This window comes from Corythoichthys intestinalis, chromosome 21, assembly GCF_030265065.1.
Source record: "Corythoichthys intestinalis isolate RoL2023-P3 chromosome 21, ASM3026506v1, whole genome shotgun sequence".
NCBI classification, from domain to species: domain Eukaryota; kingdom Metazoa; phylum Chordata; class Actinopteri; order Syngnathiformes; family Syngnathidae; genus Corythoichthys; species Corythoichthys intestinalis.
Window position 1 is genome coordinate 7962964 of NC_080415.1, and position 18856 is coordinate 7981819.

The 18856-nt window shown below is 38.4% G+C and overlaps 2 protein-coding genes across 5 annotated transcripts in view; one reads left to right on the forward strand and one right to left on the reverse strand.

Annotated features, from left to right (window-relative positions):
- The window catches only part of get4 (guided entry of tail-anchored proteins factor 4), a 45914-nt gene extending 38180 nt beyond the window's left edge, over positions 1-7734 (forward strand). The window contains exons 9-10 of one of the 2 annotated variants that reach the window (XR_009061703.1): positions 952-3698; positions 3891-7734. Coding sequence is in view for 1 of the 2 variants with exons in the window: in XM_057825347.1 (XP_057681330.1) it covers positions 952-1043 (92 nt within the window). In the remaining variant the exon portion in view is untranslated. Of the gene's footprint in view, positions 1-951 lie in introns of both variants that reach the window. The other variant, XM_057825347.1, reaches the window with a different exon arrangement.
- A 6408-nt stretch (positions 7735-14142) lies between these two features.
- Positions 14143-18856, reverse strand: part of vps35l (VPS35 endosomal protein sorting factor like) — a 66960-nt gene continuing 62246 nt past the window's right edge. For 2 of the 3 annotated variants that reach the window (XM_057825344.1, XM_057825346.1), the window contains 4 exons: positions 17966-18131; positions 14874-14992; positions 14655-14804; positions 14143-14572 (listed from right to left, as the gene is read on the reverse strand). In XM_057825344.1, coding sequence (XP_057681327.1) covers positions 14474-14572; positions 14655-14804; positions 14874-14992; positions 17966-18131 — 534 coding nt within the window. In that variant the 3' untranslated portion in view covers positions 14143-14473. The remainder of the gene's footprint in view (positions 14573-14654; positions 14805-14873; positions 14993-17965; positions 18132-18856) is intronic. The other variant, XM_057825345.1, reaches the window with a different exon arrangement.

Sequence of the window (18856 nt, forward strand, 5' to 3'; positions counted from 1 at the left end):
ACTTTGATCTGATATGCACACTATTATATACACAAACACACACTTATATTGCATCAAAATTAACTTTGTCTTGCAATATCAATAGAAACTTTCAAAAGAAACTTTTTCAGCATAAAAAAAAAAAGTGAGTTGGCTTACCTCTGCTCGTCGATGGCGTCACCCACGTGTTCAAATCCGTCACTATCTTCACTCGAGGACTCTTCCGAAGAAGACGATGATGACGAATTTGGACCATCCTCTTCCTCAAGTTGATCAAAAAGCACAATTGCTTGCGCTAAATTTAGTTTTCCGTTCATTCTCAAAGTCACACAAAGTCGCTGCTCGATCCAAACGGCTGTCGCTCGCCACCTCGCTGCTTCAGAACACTCCTCCCTCTCGTTCGGTGGAACCTCGCACGGCAGTTATATTTATAAAAAAGACACATTTTGTGCTTCCACTGTGACTTCGAAAGGGTTCGTTTGATTTGTGTTTTTTTCATGGAGCTTCCGTTTTGAAAAAGGACAAGAAATGATGGAAATATAGACATAAACAAATGATCCATGCAGCGTTTTAATGTGTTTTTTGAGAGGACAATAAAACTATAAAACTTAAATGACAATATCTCACGTTTTAGTTTGTCGATTGACTTCAAATAATAACGAGAGTAAACCGCAACTTCCGCACTTTAAAACGAGACCAACCAACGGCATGTGGGTGACGTAATTAAAACGTGAGGGCGCTTCAAAGACGACGTGCGCTGAGGACGCGCCGGCGCGTCCTTCGACTCTCAAGGGTTTAAATGACCGATTTTACCGACCTGGTCAAAATTACGTCGGTCATCGTGAAGAATTTCGGTAACGGTAAATTTTCGGAATACCGCCCAGCTCTACACTAGGGTTCTGGTGTTTGTTTTTAAAAAAAAAAAAAAAAAAAAAACGTCGCTGAATCTGCTGCATTTTTTCATCCGGGCAGGAAATTTGCTCAACAGCCTGATGGGAGCGGGCGAGGACGACGACGGCGTGGAGGAAGCCCAGGAGGACAGCAGCCCCATCGAGCTGGATTGAGCCAACTGTTTCAGAGGCCAAGAGCGAGAGAACATATGCTCACGCATAAAACACATACACACAAAGGGGAAAAGCGGGCTAACTTTACTATTTAGGGGGGCAGCAAGTTCCAGATCCAGTTGTAACTCGGATTGCACTGAACTGCAGTCAAATATTTTATTTAATCATTACCTTTATGTTTGGACTGTGTTCAGAGAGTATTGGGTTTGAATTGATGCACTTGTTGACAGCATTGTAGACACAACGTGTTTTTTTTTTTTTTTTTTTTTTTTTTTTTTTAAATACAGTCTCCATGAGGTCTCATGTTTTCTGGTTTTAAACACCCAACCTTAATTCAAATGTCTTGGTCGTCATTTAAATTTGCCCATTTGTGGCAAAACCACTTCCCAGTTTCTAATCTATTTTCTTGCCTGGCTGCTGGTTTACATGACTTTTTGTGTGGTTTCAAACATGCCGTTTATATGGTACGGAAGCGTATTGCTGCCACCCCCCAATGTTTAGTTTTTACATGTTTTTACGAGACAATTACGCCGTTTTTTTTTTATTTTTTTTTTTATTTTTTTTTTTATATTAACACGTTTTTACATGACAAGGAACCCCTCTTTAATATGATAGTATGTTTTAAGATATCACATTTTTACATGACTGTCATAAAAATGATAACTGTCGTGTAAAAACATCTTTATCATGTTTTTAATGACATTTTTACATGATAATTATCACATTTTTACATAGTACAAGTTTTTAATATGATAGTTATCACGTTTACATATCACTGTGTCCGTTCACATGATAGTAACACTTTTTTACTTTTTCCTGACAGTTATCACATTTTTATCTGGGTCTTTGAAAAAGACCCAGATAGTGTTATGCAGCCCTAACCGCTTGACCGATTGGCATTGTTCAAGTATCGACGCGTCTGGATTTTTTGCGGGACGCAGGGAATTTTTCAAACGGCTCCGAAAAATTTTCCGTTGCGCTGCAAACGGCAACCCCCCCCCCCCAAAAAAAATTTTTTCAAAATCTATCTAGTCCTACAATTTTTGACCAAATTACATAATTTAGGTATCAAAAATTCTGGGACGGTGAGGGGCATAAAAAGTTGTATACAGAATTTGGAAAAAAAAAATTATGGTTCTCCAGAAATGTAACAAACACTTGCCCATTCATTTTTAATGAGAAAAAAAAGTTTCAAAATGTATCTATTCTCACAATTTTTGACCAAATCACACAATTTGGGCATAAAAAAATCCAGGACGGTGAGGGGCATAGAAGTTATACACAGAATTTGGGAAAAATTTACGGCTCCCCAGAAATTTGCCAAAAACTTGCCCATTCATTTTTAATGGGGAATAAAAAGTTTCAAAATGTATCTAGTTTTACATGATACTATGTAAAAAAACATAACTCATGTAAAACCATACTATCATGTAAAAACGTGATACTATAATGTAAACTGTGATCATTAGGTAAAAATGTGATTATTTTCAGATGTGATCATTATTATATGGGCCAGATAGTGTAAAAATGAACGGACACAGTGATATGTAAATGTGCTAACATTAAAACCTTATGATGTAAAAACGTGATACTTGTCATGTGAAAATGTGATAATTGTCATGAAAAATGGGATCGTCGTCACATAAAAACTGGATAATTGTTGGGGGGAAGTATGTTTTCACATGACATCATTAGCATGTTTTAATATGATAGTTTACATATAACTGTTGACGTTTTTGCATGATAATACCACGCTTTTACATAGTTATCACATTTTTTACATATCACATTTTTACATGATAGGTTTTTCTGTGACAGTTATCACATTTTAAATAGTATGTAAAAATAGTGTTTGTAGATGACAATTATAACTATCATTTAAAAAATGGAATATGTAAAAAACGTTAAAACGTGATACTATTATGTAAAATGTGATCACTGTAAAAATGCTATCATGTAAAAACGTGATATGGAAACGTGATGTATTAAAACCTTATACTATCATGTAAAAATGTGATAATTATGAAAAAACAGGATAATTGTCACATGTAAAAACAAACATTGGGGATGTCGCGTAAAAACATTGTTTTTACATGATAATTATCACATTTTTACATGATACGAATCACCTTTACATATCACTTTGTCAATGTTTTTACATGATTACCATATTTTACATAGTTATTTTTACATGTCACATTTTCGTATGACAGTTATTACATTTTACATGTTGGTATCTTGTAAAAATATGAAACGCTCATTTAAAAAATATGTAAAAATATGATACTATCATGCAAAATGTGATCACTTTGTAAAAAAAAATGAAAACACGTAAAAACATACTATCATTAGTATCATTTTTTTACATAATTATGTTTTACATGATTGTCACGTTTTTACATAGTTCTCATTTTTACATGTCACATTTTCACAGTGCTGGCCAAAAGTATTAGCACCCCTGCAATTAGGTCAATGCTGAATTTCTCCCAGAAAATGATTGCAATTACAAATGCTCTGGTTGTAATATCTTCATTTATTTTGCTTGCAATAAACACAAAAGACAGGAAAAAAAAAAATCATTTCACACAAAACTGGGCTGGACAAAAGTATTGGCACCCTCAGCCTAATACTTTGTAGCACAACCTTTAGACCAGGGTTCACTAAATCCGGACCTCGGTGCCACTTGTCCTGTCGTGTTTTCCATGTCTGTCTCCTCCAACACACCTGAATCAAAATAATCAGGATCATTATCAGGCTTCTGCTTAGGCTGCTGATGATATAATCATTTGATCCAGGTGTGTTAGGGGAGAGAGACGTGGAAAACACGACAGGAAGAGTGGCACCGAGGTCCGAATTTAGTGAACACGCTCTAGACAATATAACTGCGAACAACTGCTGCCGGTATCCATCAATGAGTTTCTGTTAGGTCTAAACTTAATACTTGAACTAAGAAAAAAACCTAGGAAAGGACGGAGGAAAGATCAGACTTGAGACGTAGATAAATTTTCACTGGCGGCCACCAGGGAGAGGGTCGAAAGCGCAGCACGCTTGCTCACAGTGAGCCTCTCTCAGCCCCCTCCCTGGGGTTGCGTCTTTTATTGACAAGTGGGAGAGCATTCATTGCACATGCGTAAGTTTCGTTTAGCTGTTATGGTATCGTTTACTGAGAACAGAAACCAGAATGAAGCATTATGGTGACGTTTACTGAAAACAGAAACCTTACTCTTTTCATTGTGTAAGCACTAAAGCACAAGCGAATAGTCTGTTACATGAGAAAACATAATCATAACACCTAGTTTTAAACACACATAATTGGTTTAATTATTGTAAATACTGTTAGTGTGCAAAAGCATTGAAGCACATCTTACAGTTTCTTACAATGCGCTGCTGGAATTTTAGACCATTTTTCTTTGGCAAACTGCTCCAGGTCTCTGAGAATTAAAGGGTGCCTTCTCCAAACTGCCATTTTCACATCTCTCCACAGGTGTTCTATGGGATTCAGATCTGGACTCATTGCTGGCCACTTTAAAAGTCTCCAGTGCTTTTTCTCAAACCATTTTCTAGTGCTTTTTGAAGTGTGTTTTGAGTCATTGTCCTGCTGGAAGACCCATGACCTCTGAGGGAGACCCAGCTTTCTCACACTGGGCGCTACATTATGCTGCAAAATTTGTTGGTAGTCTTCAGACGTCATGATGCCATGCACACGGTCAAGCAGTCCAGTGCCAGAGGTAGCAGAGCAACCCCAAAACATCAGGCAACCTCTGCCACGTTGGACTGTGGGGACCATGTTCTTTTCTTTGAAGGCCTTGTTTTTTTCCGTGTAAATTGTATGTTGATGCCTTTTCCCAAAAAGCTCTACTTTTGTCTCATCTGACCTGAGAACATTCTTCCAAAACACTTTGGCTTTCTCAGGTAAGTTTTAGCAAAGTCCAACCTGGCTTTTTTATGACTCTGGGTCAGAAGTGGGGTCTTCCCGGGTATCCTACGATGGAGTCCCTTTTCATTCAGACGCCGATGGATAGTACGGGTTGACACTGTTAGACCCCTGGATCACTAGACAGCTTGAACTTGTTAAGATGTTAGTCGAGGTTCTTTAGCCACCATCCGCACAATCTTTTAATTGAAATATCTCAATTTTTCTTTTCTGTTCACATCTAGGAAGGTTAGCCACAGTGCCATGGGCTTTACACTTATTGATGACACTGCGCACGGTAGACGCAGGAACATTCAGGCCTTTGTAGATGGACTTGTAGCCTTGACACTGCCCATGCTTCCCCACAATTTTGCTTCTCAAGACCTCAGACAGTTCTTTGGTCTTCTTTCTTTTCTCCATGTTCAACTTGGTACACACAAGGATAGAGGTTGAGTCAACTTTAATCCATTTTAACTGGCTGCAAGTGTGATTTAGTTATTGCCACCACCTGTTATGTGCCACAGGTAAATAACAAGTGCTGTTAATTACACAAATTACAGAAGCATAACCATTTTTTCAATGGATGCCAAGACTTTTCTCCGGCCTATTTTTGGGAGTTATGTGTAAAATGATAATGATTTTTTAAAAAATTCTAATCCTCTGTGTTTTTCCTTTGCAAAAAAAAAAAAAAAATGAATATATTACTACCATAGTATTTGTAATTGCAATCATTTTCTGGGAGAAATTGAGCATTATCTGACAGAATTGAAGGGGTGCGAATACTTTCGGCCAGCAGTGTACATGATAGTCTCATGTGGAAGAAATCATAAGTATCACGTTAAAACATACCGTCATTTAAATAAATGTAATACTATGTAAAAAGATGATATATAAAAACATGTAAACATACTATATCATTAAATGTGATCATTATGTAAAAATGTGATCATGATGTAACACATGTTAACGTGATAACGATCATGTTAAATTGTGATACTATCATGGAAAAACTATGGAAAAGTGTAATGATTGTCATGTAAAATGTGATACTTGATTTAAAAAAAAATTTTTTTTTTTTGGGTGGCAGCATTACGCTTCTGTAATTTGGCCATTAGCAATCTGCGCTTCGCTCTTTGTTTGGGTGACTAGGGAAACTGAATTCCTCTTGGAGACAAATCACCTAAGTTTAACCGAATACTCTAAATTGTCCATTGATTTGAAGTGTGTGCGTGTGAATGGTTATCTATACGTGCCATGTGATTAGCTGGTATACCCCACCTACAGTTGTGGTCAAAAGTTTACATACACTTGTGAAGAACATAATGTCATGGCTGTCTTGAGTTTCCAGTTATTTCTACAACTCTGATTTTTCTCTGATAGTGTGATTGGAACAGATACTTCTTTGTCACAAAAAACATTCATGAAGTTTGGTTCTTTTATGACTTTATTATGGGTGAACAGAAAAAAGTGATCAAATCTGCTGGGTCAAAAATATACATACAGCAGCGCTAATATTTGGTTACATGTCCATTAGCCATTTTCACTTCAATTAGGCGCTTTTGGTAGCCATCCACAAGCTTCTGGTTGAATCTTTGACCACTCCTCTTGACAGAATTGGTGCAGTTCAGTTAAATTTGATGGCTTTCTGACATGGACTTGTTTCTTCAGCATTGTCCACAAGTTCTCAATGGGGTTTAAGTCAGGACTTTGGCCATTCGAAAACTATAAATCTAGCCTGATTTAGCCATTCCATTACCACTTTTGATGTGTGTTTGGGGTCATTGTCCTGTTGGAACACCCAACTGCGCCCAAGACCCAATCTTCGGGCTGATGACTTTAGGTTATCTTGAAGAATTTGAAGGTAATCCTCCTTCTTCATTATCCCATTTACTCTCTGTAAAGCACCAGTTCCATTGGCAGCAAAACAGCCCCACAGCATAATACTACCACCACCGTGCTTGACGGTAGGCATGGTGTACTTGGGGTTAAAGGCCTCACCTTTTCTCCTCCAAACATATTGCTGGGCATTGTGGCCAAACAGCTCGATTTTTGTTTCGTCTGACCACAGAACTTTCCTCCAGAAGGTCTTATCTTTGTCCATGTGATCAGCAGCAAACTTCAGTCGAGCCTTAAGGTGCCGCTTTTGGAGCAAGGGCTTCCTTCTTGCACGGCAGCCTCTCAGTCCACAGAGATGCAAAACACGCTTGACTGTGGACACTGACACCTGTGTTCCAGCAACTTCTAATTCTTGGCAGATCTGCTTTTTGGTGATTCTCGGTTGAATCTTCACCCTCCTGACCAATTTTCTCTCAGCGGCAGGTGATAGCTTGCGTTTTCTTCCTGATCGTGGCAGTGACAAAACAGTGCCATGCACTTTATACTTACAAAAAATTGTTTGCACTGTTGCTCTTGGGACCTGCAGCTGCTTTGAAATGGCTCCAAGTGACTTTCCTGACTTGTTCAAGTCAATGATTCGCTTTTTCAGATCCATGCTGAGCTCCTTTGACTTTCCCATTGTAGCGTTTGTGGGCGTTTGCATCCAATGAGCCCTATTTAAATGGCCTCAGAGAAGTCAAAATTGCTCATTCGTGTTGCTGTATGTATATTTTTGACCCAGCAGATTTGATCACTTTTTCTGTTAACCCATAATAAAGTCATAAAAGAACCAAACTACATGAATGTTTTTTGTGACAAAGAAGTATCTGTTTCGATCACTCTATCGGAGAAAAATCAAGAGTTGTAGTAATAACTGGAAACTCAAGAGAGTCATGACATTATGTTCTTCACAAGTGAATGTAAACTTTTAACCACAACAGTAAATGCAATTAAAAGTTAACTCACTGTCATTGACAACGATAGACGTCCAATCCATTGGAAATGGGAGAGTGGCAGCGAATGAACGTTCGTTCATTCGCTGCCACTCTCCCATTTCCAATGGATTGGACGTCTACTAGTGATAAAGAGACACAATTGGACACCTATCACCGTCAATAGCAGTGAAAACCTAAACAGTATTGTCAGAAGTGTGGGGAAGAAATAGTGTATCATCTTTATTATTATTACTCTTGTACAGCCACGGCAAAGTAAAGCTGGACAACTAAACAATTTCCAAAGATTTGTCACAGTTTGAAACTTTTTTTTTTTTTTGCAAACATGACATCGAGTCTTTTTTTTTTTTTTTTTTAACAGAAGAGGGCGCTTGCCTTTTCCGTTACACTAACCGAGTCAATAAACTGAAGAGGATTGAGACTGATGTGAACCAGATGTTGTCCTGTCCATGTTCTTGACAAAATCAGAAGGCAAATTCAGCATTGACATAACGTGATTCATGATCTGCATTCTATAAATATGAGAATTATGATGAATATATTAAATTATGTGAATGGCACTGCATGATCATACAGAAAACAAGTGCAAACAAGTATGCAGGGACCAAATGGAACAGAATAATACATACTTAAATGTGTCAAATTCATTCAAATACCAGCTCAGTCAATATAAAAACAATTATTTCACAATTTTATGTACACATGTTGCAGAACTTCATGAATTTTTTATTTGTATAACTCACCCATCAAAGTCAGTGGGCGGCATTGGTGGATGAAGTACAAGTTTTTTTTTTTTTACTGCAGTAAAAGTATAGAAACATTGAAAAAAAGAAGTACAAGTATCTAAGAAAATACGTCACTAGGGCGGTCCTTATTTTTCAACTTTCAAATACTCATGCTCTCACCCCACCAACATGTTACAATCAATGTAAAAATAATTAGGAATTTTTTTTTTTTGAGATTAGAGAATATTTAGAGGTTGCTCAAGAAGTTTAAAAAATGACAGATATTGTCGTTTTTCCGTATTTTTGAGTTTCGTAAGATGTATTGTGTGCCAGATTATGGTATTTTGTATCCTACATTTATGTTGAAATTGACTTGGCTATTCTTAAAAACACAGCCGTGAATTAATATTGATTCATGTTTGTCACATTCAGTGGTTTTATCCAGTTGCTTAATCTGTTCCCATGGTGGTGGTTTTGCTGACCTCAGCACCCAGTCCCAGTTTTCTCCAAAATGATGCTGAGTCTGCTGAATGCTGATTGCCACATTGTTAGAACTTCTGACTCTCTTTAGCCCTGAGCTGGCAGCAACATTGGATCGAACCAAACTTTCGGATCGGAAGGCAACATTTATGCTTGCTGCGACAGCCAGAAGTCTTGGAACTGACATTAGAGATTACACAATCAACAGGTCGTCTAATATCCGCAGAGCCCGACTGAGTCTCCGACAGGACATATCTTGTCAGAGCTTTATGCTTCGATACAACAGCTACCAACACTGGTATTATCAATGGTGCATGTCCATGACTGGAAGCAAAATTGGATCGCAATCTTTTATACTTTGCATGTCGGCATCACATATTTCAACTTGTGCTTGCTTGTGTGTTCACCACGTGCATGGGTCCAAGCTCTGGTCCTGATGTTAAGATTTTCAAAAGGTTACAGAAGCACTGGGAGTACATTGACCGCACAGATTTCAGGCCGGCTGTGACAACTGATGATAATGATTTGATTGCAGACATCAAAGATGATACCACTGAATTTGTCATGAAACACCTCGACTGTTTTCAACCAAGAGATGATTACAGAGAGCTCCTGGAACTCGTCATAATTTTTCTCGGCGGTAGTCCTCCTCGTGGTGTTCATTTCAGGATTCCTGGAGCTATACATCACGCACGCTGGATGGCGAAGGCATTGCATGCTCTCAAGATTGATCTATTTCGAGAACAGTTCAAGCTCACTGCTCATGAAAACAAAGGCATTCGTGATGTTTGTGTGTTCATCGTCCGATTGTACGTCCGAGTCTGGTTCACTGCTCCTGATGCCGTCTCTGCTCCTCGTCATGATCTGTGGTTTTTGCAAAGTTTGAAGATGTATGAGGACATCAACCCAGCAATTTCCAAAGCTGCAGTCAGTAAGTTTTCAGGGCACCTTTGGTATTTAAGTGAAGAGTTGGTAGCGTTGGCCCTCTTCGACCCAGCAGTAACCAATGATACAAAGAGAGCCATGGTGGAAGCTATGTTGGAGGAAGGATCGGCTTCTGATAGTTTGCCAAAAGGTCCAAAGCGCATATAAGCTGCCAAGAAGTCCATCCAGGAAATGTCCCTTGTGGGGTATGTGAACCGAAACACCAAGATTTTCCTCACAAATTTGGATATAGCTGCAGAATTTCTCCAGGCAGAACCAGAAACATGGGACTCCCGAGACGACTTCAAGGCAGCATCTTCCATCGTGCACAGTCTGAAGGTTGTTAACGATTTAGCTGAAAGGGGAGTGGCACTCATTGAAGAGGACAATCCTCTGTTAACTAATGATGAGGAACAGAAACAATACTTGCTGCAAGTCGTACAGGACCACAGGAAGAGATTCCCCGATGCAAAAAAGGCCACACTGCTCCAGAGTGAAATCAATAAATAATCATCAGTCACTGATAGTGAACCTTTCGTATGTTGTCATACTTTTTAGTTTATTAATCAGTCAAAATATCTTGACAATATTTTGGTTCAAATCAATTTGTTTGTTTTGAAGCAATCCTCACAGTTTTGCATTAGCTGTGAACCTGAGGACACCAGCGGTATTCTGTAACAATGACTGTAATCATAAGGCGGTTGCAAATTAGGTTTATGATTCCACAAATATACATGTAGCCATGTGTTGTTTGTATTATGCTTTAATTTTTAGATTTGTATCTGGTGTATGCATTGTGAAGTTTCACTACATTCAGTTGATAATAAAGAAATTGAAAGCATTTTTTCCAAAATAACCGATAACGGTAAAATTTCTAAAAATACGAACATTTTGGAAATTTCAAAGGCTGTGAGCAACCTCAAAATATTGCATAATTACTTTGAAAATTTGCAGTTTACTTTTTTTAATGTCCTAACACATTGAGGGGGTGAGAGTTGAACGTTTCCAAAAAAAAAAAAATTTTGACCCCATATAAGGACCACCCTAATACGTCACTTTGACGTCGAACATTTCGATGTCAACCATACCGCTGGGATACTACCTGACTGCAAAACTATTGTCAGCAAGCTGCTCGGCCCTGATGCGGTTAAAGACATTGCGAAAGTCCCCCTGTCTGATAATTATAAGCTTTTCAAGCCTAACTGCTATAAAAAATAAAAACAGACTGAGAGCTGTTCTTGAAGATTCCTGCCAGGATATCAGCTTTGGGTTCATCTAAACAGGCTCAAGTTTCACACCGAGTACGTATAAATATTGAGAAACTATTCTATAAATAAATATAATATACAGAAAGTAATTTTGGAACTTGTTGGTTTGCCGCGAGATTTTTTCCAATGTAAAAATGTGCCGTGACTCAGAAAAGGTTGAAAAACACTTCACTAGGTAATCGGCTCGGACAGCTCATCTGTATTGTTTTTTTAATTGGAAAAAAAATTCGCGATAGACTGAGGGCGCGAAGTTTGAAGCGCAAAGTAGCGAGGGATCACTGTATACTGCTGCAAATAAGTATTTGAATACCGGTTTATTAGCTAGAATTGCAAGCCTGTTAGGCTAGGTTCATAATGCAGGTTTTAATGCACGAATCCGATTTTTTTCAAGTTTTTCCGTCTCCAGTGAGTCCGCCACTTGTTTGACCCGAGTAAAGGAAGCGCCACCTAGTGTGTCAGAATGCTTACTAGGTCAGCATCGATCGTTTTATCTCAAATTGACCTGTGACTGTGCTGGGTAACCAATCAGGTGTTAATCTTGCCCACTGAGTTTGACAGAGAAAATAAATCCATAAAGTGCTGTAGCAAATATGTATGAAATATTTAATTGGATAGGGAAATACTTTTTTAAACATGAAATTCTGTAGTATTTTAATAAATCTGTGACATATTTAAAGTAGGGCTGTCAAACGATTAAAATTTTTAATCGAGTTAATCACAGCTTAAAATTAATTAATCGTAATTAATCGCAATTGAAACCATCTATAAAATATGCCATATTTTTCTGTAAATTATTGTTGGAATGGAAAGATAAGACACAAGACGGATATATACATTCAACATACTGTACATAAGTACTGTATTTGTTTATTATAACAATAAATCAACAAGATGGCATCAACATTAAGATTCTGTTAAAGCGATCCATGGATAGAAAGACTTGTAGTTCTTAAAGGATAAATGTTAGCACAAGTTATAGAAATTTTATATTAAAACCCCTCTTAATGTTTTCGTTTTCATAAAATTTGTAAAATTTACAATAAAAAAATAAACTAGTAGCTCGCCATTGTTGATGTCAATAATTACACAATGCTCATTGTGCTTAATGCCATAAATTCAGTCGCACCAAAGTGCCAGCAGAGGGAGACAAAAAACACAAGTAACAAGTGGACATGTCACTGTGCTGTCATTTTAATCTGTTTGAGCGGGGCATGTGCGTTAATTGCGTCAAATATTTTAACGTGATAAATTTAAAAAAATAATTACTGCCCGTTAACGTAATAATTTTGACAGCCTTAATTAATTTTATATTAAAACCCCTCTTAATGTTTTGGTTTTAATAACAATTGTAATATTTTCAAACAAAAAATAAACTAATAGCTTGCCATCTTTGATGTCGCCGAGCGGTGACGTCATATCAGGTACCTGCAGTTCTTCCACAGTGTCTTTAACTACGTAAGGTGGTGATTAAAATACACCACAAGGCGTCAATGGCGAGTTTTAAATTAATTAGAGGCAAGGCAAAGTCTGAGTAAGTTTTATGTGTATTTTGCATAGTTATTTTGATTGGGAATGCCAGTTCTCTTTGCACTGAGCTCTTTTCTTTTTGTGAACATAATTTCTTTGAGAGATAGGAATATTATTTTTGTTGTGCTTTCACTAAATGATACTGTAGCGACTTAACTGTTCCGCCCAAATGCATGACGGGAAGTTGGGCGACCATGACTGTCAGTGATGGCTGCAAATGGTATGCAGTATGTTCTGCGTTGTGTTCAATTAAGCGTGTTAAGATAAAAAGAGCGTCTCCTGCTCCGCCCAAATGCATGATGGGAAGTTGGGCAACCATGACCGTCAGTGGTGGTTGCAAATAGTGTACAGTATGTTCTGCGTTGTGTACAATTAGGCGTGTTAAGAAAAAGAACATCTCCTGCTCCGCCCAAATGCATTACGGGAAGTTGGGCAACCATGACTGTCAGTGATGGCTGCAAATGGTATGCAGTATGTTCTGTGTTGTGTTCAATTAGGTGTGTTAAGAAAAACATCGTCTCTTGCTCCGCCCAACTGCATGATGGGAATTTGGCCAACCATGACTGTTAGTAGTGGCTGCCAAAGCTTAAGCCAATAAAAAGCGCGGTCCAATGAACGCCTGTGTCCACTCGCATTTCCCTGCCTTTTCGTTCTCAATGTGCTAAAACGGCGCTATTGTAAACTGTTTGAGGCAATGCATGAACGGGTCATTCTGTGCATGAGTTAATATTTGGGTCAAATATTTTAACGTGATTAATTTTAAAAATTAATTACTGGCCGTTAACGCAATAAATTTGACAGCCCTAATTTAAAGCAACGCCTGGTAACATTTCATTTTTGGTCGATTTTAGCGACGCCAATAGACAAAAGCGGTACTGCTCTTCCTTAAGGAAGACTGCGTTTCCCATGAGGACTAGCGCACTCCCGCAGTGTCGTAAAATTATCAATCAATTAATCTCCCGGTCACCTGCAGATGGATTAAACAACATTTCTGTTTCCAGCGGCTGTGTGAAGGATGAATAGTAATAAGGTAATGAATCCAGTTGTGGCTAACAATAACATGACGGTTAGCAGCCATGTGGCTCAGTGTCGTTATCTTGACATATAATCACAAATGTTATGAAAACAATTTATAAAGGTTGAAAAGTTACTTAGTGTTGCTTTAAGGACACTTATTTATTCGATTCCCATTTTTTTATTAATTAAGGACACATTTAAGTAATGATTTAAAGATTTATATATTTCATTCTGTCCCATTTGGCCCTCCATAACAAAGCTGGAGGCTACCGTTATTTTAACCCTTGCATTGCGTTTGGGTCAAATTTAACCCGTTTACAAGTTTGGGTATGCACAAATCAATGGTACTTTATACTTGATAATGGGTCAATTATGACCCAAAAACAATATACAGCAAAGGCTTAATTTTCTCAGGCCGAGTTAAATCACAGACCGAATCTGATACAGTAGCGAATATGTGGGCAGATTTTTAACACAGTACAAGCGTTAAAGTCTGCTTACATGATTCAGAAAAGCTACGCTTGTTAATGCTCAAAAACAAGAACAAAAAAAGGTCATGACCCTATGACCTCAGAATTTGACCCTGACAAGTTGTATAGAAAATGAATGGAAACAACTTGCGTTCAACAGGAATGATCGTTTTCAATCCAACCGACCTTAAATATTCTATTCTATTAAGGCATTTCTTAGTGCTATCCGCAATGTAGTGGGCTTTTCTTTTGAGAAAAATACTCATTGACACTGGTGTTCAGGTGCGGGACTGCAACGCGAGCCTCTGGACTGTGTCGGACAGGTGAGACATGTCAGCCTGTTGAGCTTGATGTTTCATGTGTTCAAGTGTCCGAACCTGGACGGTAGATAAACTGGTTAATGCCATACTGTAACTAGGATTGTCGTAGTAATGAAATCCGAATGTTAGTTAAACTCACAGAAACGCGTGTCTCGCAGTGTCCGTGTTTGTGGCTGAGGTTCCAGAGGTTGACGGCCAGCTGGCTCAGTTTGTTGTTCCTCAGGTCCCCGTGGGCGAGCAGGACGCAAAAGAGGGAGAAGGCCAGAGCACCCTGGCGGCGTGTACTCTGCTGATAGCCCATGGATGTAGCATTAAAAAACAAATTCAAAGCAATTTTGGATTTTTTGTTTGGCCTCACCTCTTCCCGACCGAGAGCCTTCAGGTGGTCTAGGATTTGCCCAATCAGGGTCTCGCATAGCTTGTTAATCTCTGACAAGAACTTCGGGTCCCCTCCGTAAAGGGTCTCATTGGAGTCCACTGAAAAAGTGCAAGAAAATAGAAGAGGTATAATACAGTGCCCTCCATAATTGTTGGCACCCCTGGTTAAGATGTGTTTTTTAGCTTCTAATATATATATTTTTTTAATTCAAATAATATGGGACCTTAATGGAAAAAAAAGAGAAAAAGCCAACCTTCAATACAAGTGTGTTTATTCAGTGGGGAAAAAATTCCCACATAAAGAAATAATTTAGGGCTGTCAAAATTAATGCGTTAACGGGCGGTAATTATTTTTTTTAAATTAATCACGTTAAAATGTTTGACGCAAATAACGCACATGCCCCGCTCAGATTAAAATGACAGCAGAGTGTAATGTAGGGTCCCCCCAGGATTGATAAATCTAAATTCAAGACTTTTAAGCCCTTTTTTAATGCCATTTCAACTGAAAATTAATACTTTTCTCGCACCCATTATTTAGATAATATTGAATCATATTAAAAAAATAAAGCACTGAACATCAAATTTAACCTCAATTACTAAGTGTGTTTGACAAAGGAATGCACATTTACTGAAGATACAATTAAAACATTTAAATATAAGGTCTTTCAGATTTTTCCCCCCCAGGATAAAATGGATTTTACACTATTTTTGTAAAGCAACTTCAGAAATTACATTTGCAATACAACAGGTTTCCCTTTTAAGAGGACCTAGTCAAGGTGTTAGGTTGGTGATTGTCAAGTTGGTCAACTTAACTGGTGATTGCCAAGTTGGTCACCTTAACTGTAAAGTGCTTGGGAGAATTTTGCAATTGGCAGTGAAAGTTTAAAAAACAGCCATTAAATGGCAGTAGTTTACCATTAATTACCACAAAATAAAAAAGCTACACATGACCATTTCCCTTGGTAGTTGTTTTTATACAAAACACCTGTTAATCCTTTGTTAGCTATTGAAGACATTTCTTTTAATCAGATAGAGAAAAGCCATACTCTTATTCAATCAAGAAAAACATTTAAATATACCAGGAGATGTTTTACTATCACCTACATTATAATTTGCCTATCACCATGCCATGTTATTCAGATCAACGTTACCCCGCACTCGTTCCAATAATAGTGTCAACCGTGTTGTGTATCTGAGGGTGATGGTGGATCTACGACTCCGGTTTAGCCATGCTAAGGCTAGTGCACCTGCCAATACCCCATTGAACATGGCTGACTCTTGAGTTAAAACTACAAAATTAACATTCATTCGAAAGGCAAACCGTGTAGGAATACATTATTGCATCTAACACATTTTAATTAGAGAAATTGGCAACTTACTTTGAAATGTTAAGCAGGTCCACTGCCTTCGCATGACCCATAAACTGCGACCAAAAGTATCTGGATGCGACTTGGTCGCCGATCCAATACCTCACATGCTGGTCCAACTGTTTGGACTTGGTTGTCTTGTTGAGGATTTCGTCGAACATAACAACTAAGGCATCTGAGCAGTTCCTTACGTTAGCACACAATACTGTGCGATTGCCTGGTGTTGTGATGTTGATGCTAATGATGCTAACAGCACGCACGCACGAGGTGCATTATGATTTGTAGTGCAGTGCATCGTAAAAATTCTACGCGTCATCTTCGTTATGGATTAAAACAAAACAAAAAAACTTTGTCACGGATATAATTTAGGTTGCACTGAGATGTTCTTCAAAATTAAAACCACGGTGAAAAAATTCCAGACTTACGACAGCTAATTTAATACTTTCAATACCTTTAATAATGGAAAACTAAATTCAATGCTTTTTTAATACTTTTAATAACCCGCGGGTACCCTGGTAATGTCCACTTGTTACTTGTTTTTTGGTGTTTGGCGCCCTCTGCTGGCGCTTGGGTCCAACTGATTTTATAGCTTTCAGCACCATGAGTAAGATGTGTAATTATTGACATCAAAAATGGCGAGCTATTAGTTTATTTTTTGACTGAAAATTTTTCAAATTTTAATAAAACGAAAACATTAAGAGGGGTTTTAATATAAAATTTATACAACTTGTACTAACATTTATCTTTTAAGAACTACAAGTCTTTCTATTCATGGATCGCTTTAAGAGAATGTTAATAATGTTAATGCCATCTTGTTGATTTATTGTTATAATAAACTAATACAGTATTTATGTACCGTATGTTGAATGTATATCTCTCTCTTGTGTCTTATCTTTCCATTCCAACAATAATTTACAGAAAAATATGGCAAGATAAAGCTCAATCTTGGTCTCATCTGACCAAAGCACACGGTCCCAGTTGAAGCCTGGGAGACTAAGATTGAGCTTTTTAGCAACAAACACTAAGTGGGTCTGGCGTGCCACGAAAGATGCGCATGCTGAAAAGCACCTCATACCCACTGTGAAGTATGGGGGTGGGTCAGTGATGCTGTGGGGCTGTTTCGCTTCCAAAGGCCCTGGGAACCTTGTTAGGGTGCATGGCATCATGAATGCTTTGAAATACCAGGACATTTTAAATCAAAATTTGTTGTTGGGTGAGCTGAAGAGGAGAGTACAGAGGAGAAGACCCAGGTCTCTGGATGATTTAGAGAGATTCTGCAAAGAGGAATGGCTGAAGTTCCCTCTTTCTGTCTTTTCCCATCTCGTGAAACATTATAGGAGAAGATTAGGTGCTGTTTTGTTGGCAAAAGGGGGTTGTACAAAGTATTAACACCAGGGGTGCTAATAATTGTGACACACATAATTTGATGTCAAATAATTATTTCTTTATGTGGGATTTTTTCCCCACTGAATAAATGCACTTGTATTGAAGGTTGGATTTTTCTCTTTTTTTCCATTAAGGTCCTATATTATTTGAATTTAAAAAAAATATTGGAAGCTAAAAAACACATCTTAACCAGGGGTGCCAATAATTATGGCGGGCACTGTATATAAGATGCAATATATAAGATATAATACAACACTATTGTGCTACTCATATTACTATATCGTGCAATAAATATGTTAGATGTTATGTGTGTGTTTACTTTGCGGAATAGTGTACAGGTATGTCTCCTGGCTCATAGCGGCCAGCAGAGGGAGGGCGGCGATGTAAACGCGCACTTTGGCATCACTGCTGTCCTCCCATGTGTAATCCTGTACCATGTTTAGCACACCGCGGACTAAGTAGAGTACGCCGTGCTCTGGGTGATCCTGCAAACATACATATTAATAATTGATGTATTAGTTGATTAGATCATCTATCACTAGTAGATGTACAATCTGGATGGCAGGGAATGAACGAATGTTCAAATAGATTGGACGTCTATGGCCATCAGTGGCAGCCAATGCCAGGCAATGACTTCATTTTTAAGGCATATCATGAGTGACTTCCTGTTGATTTGGGGTTACTGAAAAGGAGGACACGGGGGACCGAAAGGAGAATAGAGGAGGAGCGAAGTGAATGGGGGGACGGTTAATACAGAGGAGATTGCATAGGTAGACGGGCCAGGAGTGCTTTAAAGGTAATGACAAGGATTTTGTAGTTGATTCTTTGTTTGACTGTAAGCTAGTGAAGTTGACGGAGGATGGGCGGGTGATGTGGTGTGTGTCCGAGAGATGTGGTGTGTTGCTAAGTTTTGGAGGAGCTGCAGTTTCTGGAGGGACTTATTTGGGAGACGGAAGAGCAGTGAGTTATAGTAATCGAGCCGGGAAGTGACTAGACTACAGAAAACGGGAAGTGACTAGACTACAGAAAAGAGTGGAAGCGGTATGGCAGGTGAAAGCGGGGAGGAGGCGAGAAATATTGCGAAGGTGGAAATAGGCTGATGTGATGATGATGTTGATATGGGAGCGGAATTAAAGTGTGCTGTCGAGGATGATACCCAAACTCTTAACCTGAGTAGAGGCAGAGATCGGAACATTGTTGATGGTTTTAA